The sequence below is a fragment of the Sorghum bicolor genome, chromosome 1 (assembly GCF_000003195.3).
Source record: "Sorghum bicolor cultivar BTx623 chromosome 1, Sorghum_bicolor_NCBIv3, whole genome shotgun sequence".
Classification (NCBI taxonomy): domain Eukaryota; kingdom Viridiplantae; phylum Streptophyta; class Magnoliopsida; order Poales; family Poaceae; genus Sorghum; species Sorghum bicolor.
Window position 1 is genome coordinate 21,434,487 of NC_012870.2, and position 14,007 is coordinate 21,448,493.

At 46.9% G+C, this 14,007-nt stretch overlaps 1 protein-coding gene and 1 pseudogene across 1 annotated transcript; both read left to right on the forward strand.

Annotated features, from left to right (window-relative positions):
• On the forward strand, positions 2,070 to 2,713 carry LOC8067443 (beta-D-glucosyl crocetin beta-1,6-glucosyltransferase). The gene is made up of 2 exons (XM_021450879.1): positions 2,070 to 2,136; positions 2,301 to 2,713. The coding sequence occupies exons 1-2, from the start codon at positions 2,070 to 2,072 to the stop codon at positions 2,711 to 2,713; spliced, it is 480 nt and encodes a 159-aa protein (XP_021306554.1).
• Positions 4,463 to 7,741, forward strand: LOC8070500 (annotated as a pseudogene).

The window sequence follows — 14,007 nt, forward strand, 5'->3', positions numbered from 1 at the left end:
CTATCTTCACCCTATACTCTCTCAATCTCTCTTGTTGCTATCACCCTAAAGAGATAGATCCATTCGAGGGGCCCCTCTCTGTCTAACTCTCTCTAGAAAATATGAATTAGGGTTTCAGAGTTACATCTCAAGGTGGGTCAGGGTCTTTATTTATAGTCCCCTAGGAATCACCACAGCCCTTGGATCAAACTGACTTAAATGTGCGCTTAAGATCAAAGTCGGTGGAGGCAGGATCTGCGAGGTTCGCTCCGATTGGTGGAGAGCCCCGGGCAGCCGCCTCTATCAGGGTGGGGCGCCTGCCCCTGCCCTATGGCAGGTGGGTGCCACCTTTCAGGTGGTGGCTCCTGGAGTCTTCTAGATTGTTTCTGAGTTGACGTTCTGGTCTTCTCTCTATGTAAATCTGACATGTGAACATTCTTTTGTTATTATTTCGGTAACCCCTGTAGAAATAGACAATCACCAAAACTCGTAGAATTCTGTTAGTGATAACCCTATATCTACTGAGTGCTTACAAACAGGTCATTTTTCATGTTAAGTTGACGGTTAAAATTAGGAGTTATCTAGTATGCTGTTACGTTTGTTTCTCTTTTTTATTTCTTTTTTTTCTTATTTTCTATTCTGTGTTATTTTACTTTACTTAATTATTTTATTTTTCATGCTCATATTTATTTCTTTTTTATATATATTTATCATTTATTATTCATGTTTTATGTGTGTTTTTTTGCTTTGCAATTCATATTATTATTATTATTATTATTATTATTATTATTATTATTATTATTATTATTATTATTATTATTATTATTATTATTATTATTACTATTATTATTATTATTATTATTATTATTGTTATTATTATTATTATTGTTATTATTATTATTATTATTATTATTATTATTATTATTATTATTATTATTACTATTATTATACTACTACTACTACTCTAAAAGTATTTTTTAGTTTAGTTTTTTATTTTCTATATTTCATGAGATGCTATGTTCATATAATAGAGTTGTGATGTTCTATAATATTTTATGTATGTTCACATGGTATATAATGTCATGTTTTGTGTTTTTACGTAGTATACATATGATGTTCTATAATATATTTTGTAATATTCACGGAGTATACATGCGGTGTTCACGTAGTATATAATTATGTTTTATGATGTATTCTGTGATGTTCATGTAATATAAATGTGTTGTTCTATTATTTTTTTTATGATATTCTATGGTGTATTTAATGGTGTTCACTTCATATATACCTGATGTTTTATAGTATATTTTAGGATGCTTGAAAGTACCATGTGATATTTTTTAAATTTTTTCTATTATGTGTTTTATTTTCTTCCTTATGTTTTGTTTTATATTTTTTATGTTATGTTATGTTATGTTATTTATTTATTTATTTTTATGTATATTGGAATACCAATTTCATAAACCTAAACTGAGAACATTCTTCTTATTAAAATAGAACATTGTTCTTTCAAATCTAGAACATTGTTTTTGTTCAATAAAAGAAAAATATTCTAGCTTCAGAAGACAAATGTTCGTTAAAAGACATTATCTAAATATATACATATGGGGTCTTATTTTGAAGGATTTACTGCAACAAATCCAACGATGTAATCGAAATTTAATTTGGATATTCATTTTAGTAGTTAATTTTTTTAAATTAGTTAAAAGTTAAAGATGAAGTGGGGCCCTTCACTGACCAAATAGTTCTCAGGGCGCCAGATCCTTCCGGCTCCCTCGCGCGCTGCCTGCTGCGGCCTTCAGGCAGGAAGCTGCGAGCCTGGGCGGAAAATCATCTGCGCGTGCCGCTATGATCCGATGAGAAAATGACAATTTTGTCATTATAAAAACTAGGCTTCGCAATTTTACCATCCCACAAATAGGATTCGCAAGTTTGTCATTCTCAAACGATGTACACTCTCAAATATGCCCTGAGCAGAATTTCAATTTAATTTTTTTTTTTTGCCGTGTCTTATTTTTCTTCCCGTTTTGCCCCTCCTCCTTATCCATTCATTCACGGGCGAGGACAACGCATTTGTCGGCCGCGTTCCCGCGATGGGAAGGGACAACGTATCCGCCGGCAGCGCGTTCCCGTTCCAGAGCGTCGGGCTCGGCAGCGCCGGTACACGTCCTTGTTTGCCGTCCGGGAGCACCCCGACGCCTTGGTCCCCGAGCGCGACCGCCTGCTGCTCAGCCTCGGTCCTCGAGCGCGAGCGCGACGCCCAACCCCCAGTGTCCATGGTGCTCGTCTCCGTCGGCAGCGAGTACTTCATGACGGAGGAGCAGCTGGTGGTGGAAGGGTAGGCCCCGAGGAGGACGACGACACCTTGGTCGCCGGGCGCGGGCTGGTGGTGGAAGGGTGGGCGCCGCAGCGCCGCGTCCTGGCGCACCCGGCCTGCGGCACGTTCCTGTCGCACTGCGGGTGGAGCTCCGTGCTGGAGTCGCTGACGGCGGCGCTGCAGCTGCACATCGACCAAATGCTGGGTGCCAACCTGGCCGCGGAGCTGGGCGCCGCCGTGCGCGTGCCGCAGGAGCAGTTCGGGGAGTTCCGGGCCGAGGACATGGCGCGCGCGGTGCCGCGGAGTTTGCGAGAGGTGGTGGCGCGGAACGACGCGGACGGCGCGCAGGTCGACGCGCTCGTCCAGCGCATGGCGTGGCTCTGCGGCAAGGGACAGCAGCGAGTGGCCGTGCCCAACTGAATTTCCGCTGCGTTGCGCTCTTGCTCTGTTTCATTTAAAGTTCGTCTACTCGTCACTCAGACGGGGCGGCGCCGGCAGCTTGGCTCGGTCTCGACCGCCATGGATGCGTTGTCCCCTCCCGTCGCAGACTCTGGGCTTCCCTCGATCAAACTCTGCGAATGCGTGACTGTCTTCCGTGAACGAATGGATAAAGAGGAGGGGCAAAATGGGAAGAGAAATAAGACATAGCAAAAAAAATTAATTAGATCGAAATCCTGCTCAGGGCATATTTGAGGATGTGCATCATTTAAGAATGGCAAATGTGCGAATCTCATTTGCGCGATGGCAAAATGGTGAAGCCCAGTTTTTATAATGGCAGAATTGCCATTTTCTCTGATCCGATTGCTCGGACTATAGGATTAGGAGCCCCCACGCCTCACAACGGCGCGTTCGTGTTTCTTGTGGAAAATTCAAAGTGCAGCGCGCGATGCGTTCGGACGCACCTGTTGCGCTCTTGACAGTGGCGAAACGACTGAGGGAGTTGCCTTGTTTAGTTCCTTAAAAATTTTTGTAAAATTTTTCAGATTTTTCATCACATCAAATCTTTTGACACATACATATACCATTAAATATAAATAAAAAATAATTAATTGTACAATTTGTCTGTAATTTGTTGACGAATCTTTTGAATTTAGTTAGTTTATAATTAAATAATATTTATCAAATATAAAATACTATAATGTCTATTAAAAAAATAGAAGAGATCCAGGAGCATCAGCCGAGCGCTGCTGGGTTGTGCTCCCTTCCTGCTAGGCTGCTGGGCCTTGTTTACTTACAAAATATAAATATTACCAATTTTGTTTGTATTTGACAAATATTGTCCAATCATGGATTAACTAAGCTCAAAAGATCCGTCTCGACAATTCCGACCAAACTGTATAATTAGTTTTTATTTTCGTCTATATTTAATATTTCATACATACGTCTAAAGATTTAATGTGACGGAGAATCTGAAAAATTTTGCAAAATTTTTTGGGAACTAAGGCCTTGTTTAGATCGCTACTGTAGCACTTTCGTTTATTTGTGGTAAATATTGTCCAATTATGGACTAACTAGAATCAAAAGATTCGTCTCGTGATTTCCAGGTAAACTGTGCAATTAGTTTTTATTTTCGTCTATATTTAATGCTTTATGCATGTGTCGAAAAAATCGATGTGACGGAGAATTTTGAAAACTTTTTTGGTTTTGGGGTGAACTAAACAAGGCCTAAACAAGGCCCAAGATTGACGTGACGAAGCCAAGGGGCGCCTCATGCTATACTTGGGCCTTGTTTAGTTCTAAAATTTTTTGCAAAATCGACATTGTAGCACTTTCGTTTGTATTTGACAAATATTGTCCAATTATAGACTAATTAGACTCAAAAGATTCGTCTCGTCAATTTCGATCAAACTGTGTAATTAGTTTTTATTTTCGTCTATATTTAATACTCCATGCATGCGTCTAAAGATTCGATGTGACGGGGGAATCTGAAAAATTTTGCAAAATTTTAAGACCTTGACCAAATTGCAAGTGCGCCGCCGCCGCTGCCCCTTTTCCTGTTCATTCCGCTGTCCGCTTCCCAGCAGTAGCACCGCATGTGCTGGCAAGTCAACCCACTGCATTGACCGCCAGCCAGCCGCGTCCACGCGCGCGCGAGCTCAATGCGTCAAGACCACCACGTGCTCGCCGCCTCACCGGTCACCGCCCCGTCCGGCCCCCGCCCCCCTCACCGCACGGCCACGCCCGCACTCCGCTCTGCCACCCGGCCAATGCCGACGCCACCACCCGCCCCCGCCCGCGTCCTCCTCGCGTCGCCACTCCTCGCCATCCTTGCCCTCGCCACCGTCGCTGCCAATGCAGCGACGCCACCGTCGCCGGCCGAGGCCCTGCTGGCGTGGAAGTCGAGCCTTGTTGACCCGGCGGCGCTGTCCACGTGGACGAACGCCACCAAAGTCTCCATCTGCACCACCTGGCGCGGGGTCGCCTGCGACGCCGCCGGCCGCGTCGTGTCGCTCCGTCTGCGCGGGCTCGGTCTCACCGGCGGCCTGGACGCGCTCGACCCGGCCGCGTTCCCGAGCCTCACTTCGCTCGACCTCAACAACAACAATCTCGCCGGCGCCATCCCGGCGTCGTTCTCGCAGCTGCGCTCTCTGGCCACGCTCGACCTGGGCAGCAACGGGCTCAGCGGCACCATCCCGCCGCAGCTGGGCGACCTCTCGGGCCTCGTCGAGCTCCGCCTGTTCAACAACAACCTCGTCGGCGCGATCCCGCACCAGCTGAGTAAGCTGCCAAAGATCGTCCAGCTCGACCTGGGGTCCAACTACCTGACTAGCGCCCCGTTCTCACCGATGCCCACGGTGGAGTTCCTCTCGCTCTCCCTCAACTACCTCAACGGCAGCTTCCCGGAGTTCGTGCTCAGGAGCGGCAACGTCGCCTACCTCGACCTGTCGCAGAACGTCTTCTCCGGTCCGATCCCGGACGCGCTGCCGGAGCGGCTGCCGAACCTGCGGTGGCTCAACCTGTCAGCCAACGCGTTCTCCGGCCGGATCCCAGCGTCGTTCGCGAGGCTAACGAGTCTCAGGGACCTGCACCTTGGCGGCAACAGCCTTAATGGCGGCGTCCCAGACTTCCTCGGGTCCATGTCGCAGCTGAGGGTCCTTGAGCTCGGCAATAACCCGCTCGGCGGGCCGCTCCCGCCGGTTCTTGGCCGGCTCAAGATGCTGCAACGTCTCGACGTGAAAAACGCCAGTCTGGTCTCCACTCTGCCGCCGGAGCTCGGCAGCCTCAGCAACCTCGACTTCCTCGATCTCTCATTGAACCAGCTCTCTGGAAACTTGCCGGTGTCGTTCGCCGGGATGAGGAAAATTAAGGAGATCGGGATATCAGACTGCAACCTCACGGGCGACATTCCGAGGGGACTGTTCACGAGCTGCCCGGAGCTCATATCCTTTCAAGCACAGACGAACTCTTTGACCGGAACCATTCCACCTGAGGTCGGCAAGGCGACGAAGCTGCTAATCTTGTATCTCTTCAGCAACAACCTCACCGGCGAGATCCCGCCGGAGCTCGGCGAGTTGGCTAACCTGGCTGAACTGGATTTGTCGGTGAATTGGCTCAGCGGACCGATACCAAGCTCGTTGGGCAATCTCAAGCAGCTCACAAGATTGACACTCTTCTTCAACGCGCTTAACGGCGCGATCCCACCGGAGATTGGGAACATGACCGAACTGCAGATCTTGGATCTGAACAACAACCAACTAGAAGGTGAGCTGCCTTCCACCATCTCGTCTCTCAGGAATCTCCTGTACCTCTGTGTATGATAACAACTTGAGCGGCACCCTGCCTCCGGACCTTGGCAAAGGGCTGGCCCTGACCGACGTGCACTTTGCCAACAATAGTTTCTCGGGTGACTTGCCACGGTACCTCTGCGATGGCTTCGCGCTGAATAACCTCACGGCGAACCACAACAACTTCAGCGGCACGCTGCCACCATGTCTACGGAACTGCTCGGAGCTGTACCTGGTGCGTGCGATTAGATCAGAACCACTTCACCGGCGACATCTCAGAGGCGTTCGGTGTCCATCCCAGCTTGGACCACCTGGACGTCTCAGAGAACCATTTCACGGGGAGCCTGTCGTCAGATTGGTCAAAATGCACCCATCTCGCAACTCTATTCGTCAATGAAAATCGCATATCTGGCAATATCGATGCATCTTTCTGTAGCTTGTCTTCTCTGAGGTCACTGGATCTCTCAAATAACCAATTCAGTGGGGAACTCCCACGCTGCTGGTGGAACTTGCAAGCTCTGGAATTCATGGATTTGTCTAGCAACATCTTCTCTGGAGAATTTCCAGGCTCAGCAACCTATGATTTGCCTCTCCAGTCGCTTCATATTGGTAACAACAACTTCTTTGGAACTTTTCCACCTATCGTTCAGAAATGCACGAAGCTAAGAACACTTGATATTGGGGACAACAATTTCTTTGGTGACATCCCGTCTTGGATTGGAACAGCCATTCCTCTTATGAGAGTTCTCATGCTTCGATCTAACAATTTCACTGGTATCATTCCTTCGGAGCTATCCCTGCTTTCTAATCTTCATTTACTTGGCATGGCTCATAATAGCTTCATTGGATCCATTCCTAGATCACTTGGCAACTTATCATCAATGAAACAACCATTCGTGGTAGAAACTCTTCAAAATCGCGATATTCGTTTCCAGCTTAAATTGGTGCAACAGAGCCGGGTTTCCGTGTTTTCAAGGAGGACTATTCCTGAAACTCGAAACCCTTTGGATAAGTATCGAGATAGAGTTGGTGTACTCTGGAAAGGCAGTGAACAAACTTTTCAGACAAGTATTGACTTCATAACAGGCATTGATTTATCTGGCAATTCACTTTCTAACAGCATCCCTGAAGAGATAATGTACCTTCAAGGTCTCAGGTTTTTCAACTTGTCAAGAAATAATCTGTCAGGCAGCATTCCGCAAGGAATTGGCAGGTTGAATCTCTTGGAGTCCCTTGACTTGTCGTGGAATGAACTTTCAGGTGCTATTCCTCAGAGCATTTCTAATCTGTCTTGCCTTAGCACGCTAAATCTCTCGAATAACCACTTGTGGGGTGAGATACCAACTGGAAGGCAACTTCGGACACTTGATGATCCGTCGATTTATGGAAACAATTTGGGGCTCTGTGGCTTCCCTCTGAGCGTAGCATGTTCCAACAGAGATAAATCTGAGATGATAGAAGACCATAAAGAATTTACATGGTTATGTTACTCGGTGATTCTTGGCATCGTTTTTGGCTTTTGGCTTTTCTTTGGAGCTCTAGTTTTTATGAAGTCCTTGAGATTTTTGGTCTTTCAGTTTGCTGAAACCTTAGGAAAGGTTATGCAAAGGTTTGTCAACTCAGTGTCGGGACGAAATTTTCTCTTTCACTAGAGTGTCCATGTAAAACTTTATTAATCCCTTAGGGCGTTGTTAAGGCATGTTGTATCGAACATTTTCTCTACTTTAATATAAAGACGTGCAAACCTTTTGGATGATCGAGAAAAAAATCTTTTCTTTCACACCTTTTTTTTTGTGTTCCTTTTATTTATCTTTCTTCTTCCTTAAAATAGCATGTATGGAAGAGAATAAAATTAAGATTTGTATAAAAATGTTCTCGAGCACACTCTAATTTACTTGACTCGCACTAGAGTTATAGTGATTATTTTAAAAAATATTTAGGTAGAATTAATGTAACTGTAAATTTAGATGTCAAAAAAAATATTTTACGTGATTTCTATAACACCTCTAATCTAGGTGTGGAAGTGGAACTGCTGCTCACAAATTTAAGGTCGTAGATGAAAAACAGAAGGGCAGAAAGCAGATGACGTGCCTTCTAATTAACAATTGCCTAATGATATATTTCGTCACTTGATGCAGTTGTTACAGTTTTTTTTTTTGAACCAAGCAAAAACTAATAGAGCACTGCTGGATTGACAAGAAACATTCAAGGTTAAGATGCAAGGTGGGTTGTTCATGAGCCCATGAATAAGTTCAAATTTTGCAGAAAATCTATGTAACAACTCAATACTTTATAAACAACAATCACTTTAGATTAAATCCATCCCTCTTCATCTTATCTTCTCTCTTCTTCTTCCTTCGTCCGATCTCAACCCGACAAGCCACTCGCCCTTGTTGCCTCTGCCTCCCCTCCTGGCTCCGGTGGCTACTCCTTCGTCGTCAACTACCACGGTCTCATCCTAAATCCACCTGATGTGCCTCATCCCCATCGTCTTCTTCATCTCCGGTCGAGCTCCCCTGACGCCACCACCGGAGCTGGCACCATGCTAACCCAGTGGAGGTCGTTGGGTTATCTATGTCGCACCCTCGCCCAACCGCCTTCCCACTCTGCCCGGCTAGCAGCGCCATCGCTGCCTTGCCCCACGTCACCCCCACCCCTTGTGCCCACCACCACTGTCAGACCAACCTTGTTTTTTTAAACAAAGGCAAGAGCTCGGCCGCTCAACTAAGACGCAAGAAATTTATGTACAAGAAGGGTAGCCAAACCTGGTGCCAAACATAGGATACACGAAGAGCTGACCCATCCACACGACTTGAAAGAGTACAAAACGACCATGAATCATTGTTGCCGAAAATGGTTTGCAAAGTAGCCAGGAGCTCCGATTTTCCATGGCAAACCCTAAACGATCCTAACGAAGATAGGCAGATGGCCCAAAGCGAGAGGCACAATTGGTCATCGTTGTAACATTCCGGTCCATGACTTAATAGGATTAATAGGATACTTATATCAATAAGTTGCAACTTCTATTTCGAAAGCTCATTTTCAAAGAACTCTAAAGTTAAGCGTGTTTGGCCTGGAAAATTTAGAGATGAGTGACCGACCGAAAAGTTCTTTCATGTGAGTATGAGTGAGGACAAAGTGCGCGGAAAAGATTGGTGTTGGTCTACGAGACACTCTATATATCCTACAAAAGCTATGAAATGTAAGCGGGTCCGGCCTTGTGGAGGCAGGACGTTACAGAATGGTATCAGAGCCGACTCTCGCGGTTTTACAGGCGCGTGTGTCATAGTTGTGCAGACATGGTGTGCATGGCTGGTGTGGACCTAGGGTGGTCACACAGTATGACACATGCGCTGGCACTGGACACACGGATGTAGTCAAGAGGGGATGTTCCTGACTTGGGGTTGAATGACGAGGACGTCGGTCTCTTAAGGGGGTGAGAATGTAACATCCCGTCCTAGAGCTTAATAGGATTAATAGAACACTCATACCAACAAGTTATAGTTTTTTTCAGAAGCTCATCTTTAATGAACTCTAAAGTTAAGCGTGCTTGACCTGGAAAAATTTAGGGACATGTGACTGATCAAAAAGTTTTTCCAGGTGCGTACGAATGAAGACAGTGCACAGAAAAGACAAATCATCCCAAAATTGGTCTTTAGAGTCTTTGCCTACTGTGACAACTTGTCCGACATTACTCCCCAGAACCTATCGTGTCACCTCATTCATCAGATTGAGAGGCATGTCCTCAATTCAAATCAAAACTGGCATCAAATTTAATTTAATGTCCGATGATCGAAGCTTGCCATCATAAGCAGCAACAAGAAGCGGGTCACCACGATAGATCCATGGCCCTCCCTGCAACACATAATTCTTTTCCCCTTCCGATCTCACCTCAATAAGGAAACGATTGTCCCGTAGCCTTTTGACATCAGGGGCATAATTTAAACGCCAAGCATGCTTCATGGTTTCAAATAGCCACATAAACTGTATCCACATATCGTAAGAAACACACCCAATAATCACAAATTGTGTGCTGTCGTAGCGTCTGCTACATCGAAGTCAAGGACGATCGGCGGCGAATCGTCATCCTCCTCCTCAAAGCCCCTGGTATTCAATTTCCTCCTCTTCTATGGCGCTGCCCGCCTCCATAAGATTTTTTTGCATGCTAGAGCCATCACTTATGTCCGTCATCACTAGATCTTTCATCACGCCAGAACCATCACCTGTCTCCATCATCGTGGCCAGGTTCAAGAGATCACCTCCACGAATGAGTTCAGGTGGAAAAGATCACCAAAGATCCCCCTGATCACCCTCCCCCCCCCCCTCGTTGTGGAAAGCAAAACCCCAGAATCCTAGATGAGACCTTAACGATAAGAGACCGCGAGAGGAATTTTGCCAAAACCCTCCTATACACATAAAGGTACACGTACGTAACGAGGAATCTAGGTGGGGAGAGGCAGGTCTCCCCCTGAACATGAGAAAGTCGGACTCCCACGGCACTTCCATCAAACCCTATTCGCCACCATGAGTCGGCGAGTCAGGAGACAGAGGCTTACCCTAGTTTACCCAAATTTGATCGGAGTTGCAGATCCCCAGTCGCTTGTTTAGGAGAACCTCGCCCCGCTTGGAGGACGGAATGTGTACCAACGGCTGGGCGGTAATCCGACTGCTCTTGGGCCGAAAATGCGGGAGCCTCCTGACAGGCGTCCTCTGTCGAGGTGGGAAGGCGATCAAGGGTGGCTCTCACTCGTCTCGCACCTCGTCAAGAAACCTTCCAAGGCGCCGAGTGGCCGCGGTCGGTGTTGGCGTCTCATCCCCAGTTGCGACGTCGAGCTGACCCTCACGAGGAGGCGTCAGCAGCGCCGATGGCTGAGGTGCGATGGTGGCATCGCCCAACGTGGGCATCGCGTCGCTGAGGCCAGATGTGCTTGGTCGGTCATCAAACTGTGCATCGGCGGTGTAGAGTCCGCCGCGGGTGCCGTCGCGACCACCACAACGGGTCCTGTCTAAGGAGGTACGACCTGCACAAGCGATGACAGAGGCGGATTCTCTGTGCTTAGAGCAACCATCAGCGAAGAAGGAGCAACTTGAAGCGTGATGGCGAACTCCTCAAGCATTAGGTCAATCCACGCGGGTGGCGCCGAGCACTTGAGCAGCTCCAACTCTGGGGGGTCAAGCTCGGGGAGGCCGCCGGCAACGATGACAATAGTGGCATTGTTGTCCCTGTTAGAGGTGGCGGACTTCACTGGCTTGCATCGTCATCGCCGACGTCCCCGGCTTCCACCGACGCCCACCATGGTACCCTTCACGGCCCCCTCTACACGTGTCGAGTCATGGGACGTGCACTAGGGCGCAACAACATGCCTGGGGCGCCTACAGTCCCTGGCGAGGTGGTGGAGACCGCGGCAGCGTAGGCAGCGCTACTCGATGAGTAGAGGACAGACAGTTGAAGCATCTCCTAAAAAGCTCCACGAGGATCTTTGGGGGCTGCTGACGCTATGACTGGTCGGTGCGAGACACAGCCAAGCTAGTAGCTGGCCTCGTCTGCTGTTGGTGGAGTACCTCCCGCCACCCGCCGACATCCGGGGCGGAGATCCGTCCACAACGGCGCTAGCGAGGATGGGTGTGACCCTCCACAGGCCGCACGGGTAGGCCACACAGTAGCTGCGGACGTGCCGACCGCACCTGCTCCGCCAACGACCTTGTTGCTGCCTTCTAGGGTTCGCCCCAGCTTGGCCTGAGCCTGAGGCGGGGCGAGCCCTAGCTCTAGCAGAGGGAGCCGAGACCACGGCGTCGAGGTAGCTGCGGTGGTGGCCGCCAATGGAAACTTCACTATCGTTGTCTGCCCACCGGCGGAGCCCAACACCGGTGGTCACCGTGGCGGCGTAGCCCAACATTGTCGTCAGCTGAGACGGGGCTGTGGCTGAGCCCAGTGAGCGACGGGCGTACACCCGCAGCAAGCTAGGCATCAAAGCCAACATCGACGCATCCGCGGCTGGGACGATGGTCTCCGGTGCCTGGACGGTGACCAGCTCCGGTGGTGACGGTGGCGCAACCCTAGATCTAGGCTCGCCGGACTTCCCAGTCGCCGGAGGCTACGAGGGCGAGCACAGGGTGCTGGAGGTCGAAGCAGCCGACGTTGCTGCACCTGCTAGTGGAGGAAACGATGCTACAGCCGCCAGCGCCATCGACGAGGACGCGAGGTGTCCTGCGCATGGCTGTCGCGGGGGTGGAGCTGTGGAGGGGGAGGGGGAGGGAGAGGGGGAGCCAGGCAAGGGAGCGGCAGGCTCCAGTGGTTGGGAAGCGGCCGACGCCAGCAGTGGTGGCGGCGCTGAGGAGCCCGTCAGGAGGTGCCCGCTACACACCGCGCTCGGTCCTTATTGCAATGTATTCCACTCAACTTACTTTTTCCAATTGTAAGATATGATTTTTTTTGTGTCAATTGATTATGGGTATGTGATATTTCAGGTTGATGTTAAGAAAGCTATACTCGCATATGCCCTTTTTTCTTAATTGTGTTCTGTAATTCATATATTTGTGTACCGACATGTTAAATTTATAGTGGTTAGAAAAATTTTAGATAATGGACCATCACAGTTATAAATTCTGGCTACGCCACTGATACTACTGTGTGATAGTTGGAATTGTTTTTGGATTTTGGCTGTGGTGTAGGATGCTCTTTTCCATTGCAAAGCTGAGGCGTTCTGTTTTCTTCTTTGCTGATTGCAAATACAAGATTAAGCAAAGGGTGCAACCTACCGATCAATTTCTTTCAAAAGAAGACAGGATCCATTTTTGTAGCTGTGTTTTCTAACAAGTGATACAAGCTCAAGGATGGAAGTATGATATCTTCTCTACTATACTTGGTCCAATCTTCTCTTTATTTTCCCCAAGTACGACAGGAGATTTGATGCCTTTTGTAATGGTGTAATATTGAGAGGAATGCTAGAAGGATTCTAGTTAACTATTATATAGGAGTTTTAATAAAAAATATATGCACACTTTGTGTTATCCAGTGACGTGCCCGATGTTGGTGTATTCTACTGTAGATGAGATTAAAGTTAAAGCATTTTGACTTAGTACAAAACTAACGTGACTTAGAGCAACTCCAAGAGCTTAACTATTCTTATTGTGGAGGCTATTTTAGAATTTGTATATCAAAGGTAGGCTCCAACAGATGTGCTATCTGGTTTTGTAAAATAGAAAGTTGGTTATCCCTTAATTTTGGTGACCATAAATAGCCAACCATTGACACTGGCTATTTGATTTTGTAAAATAGTAAGACTGTTGTGGACTTCTTCTTCTTTTTAAGAAGTTTTTCTATTTTACAAAATAGCTAAACAATGAAATTTGACTACTAATTTTAGCTAAGCTCTTGGAATTGCTCTTAGGAGTTTGGTATAGTCTACATGCTAAAATAATAGATCTAACAAGTTAATAGAAGCAATAGAAACTTTAAATTTTGTCCTTTTCAAACAATATCCTATAATAGCTTCATAAACGAATTTGCATTGGTAACTTCTAAAAATTTCTAACCAACCAGTCCTTTTTAATAGTTTCTTTGTCTCTTACCTTCATCTCATCTAGAATCCTTTATTTTCTTCATTTATACGTGCATCTATTTTAGGCCTTGTTTAGTTCCAAAATATTTTGGAAAATTGACACTGTAGCATTTTCGTTTGTATTTGACAAATATTGTCCAATCACGGACTAACTAGGCTCAAAAGATTCATCTCGTCAATTCCGACCAAACTGTGCAATTAGTTTTTATTTTCGTCTATATTTAGTACTCCATGCATGTGTCTAAAGATTCGATGTGATGGAAAATCTGAAAAATTTTGCAAAATTTTTCGGAAACTAAACAAGGCCTTACTCTGGACATCCAGAGAAAAACACCGGAGGGGGAGCGAATATGGAGTTCCTCCGAAACTTACGAGTTGGAGAAGATATTTGACATTTTTTTTACTTTGAGGAGCTATTTTACCAAAC

Bases quoted from the DNA above. Each gene is read 5' to 3' on its own strand.
- LOC8067443 (XM_021450879.1), top strand. From the start codon at position 2,070: ATGGGAAGGGACAACGTATCCGCCGGCAGCGCGTTCCCGTTCCAGAGC. The intron at 2,137-2,300 runs GTACACGTCCTT...ACGGAGGAGCAG, and splicing joins CGTCGGGCTCGGCAGCGCCG to CTGGTGGTGGAAGGGTAGGC.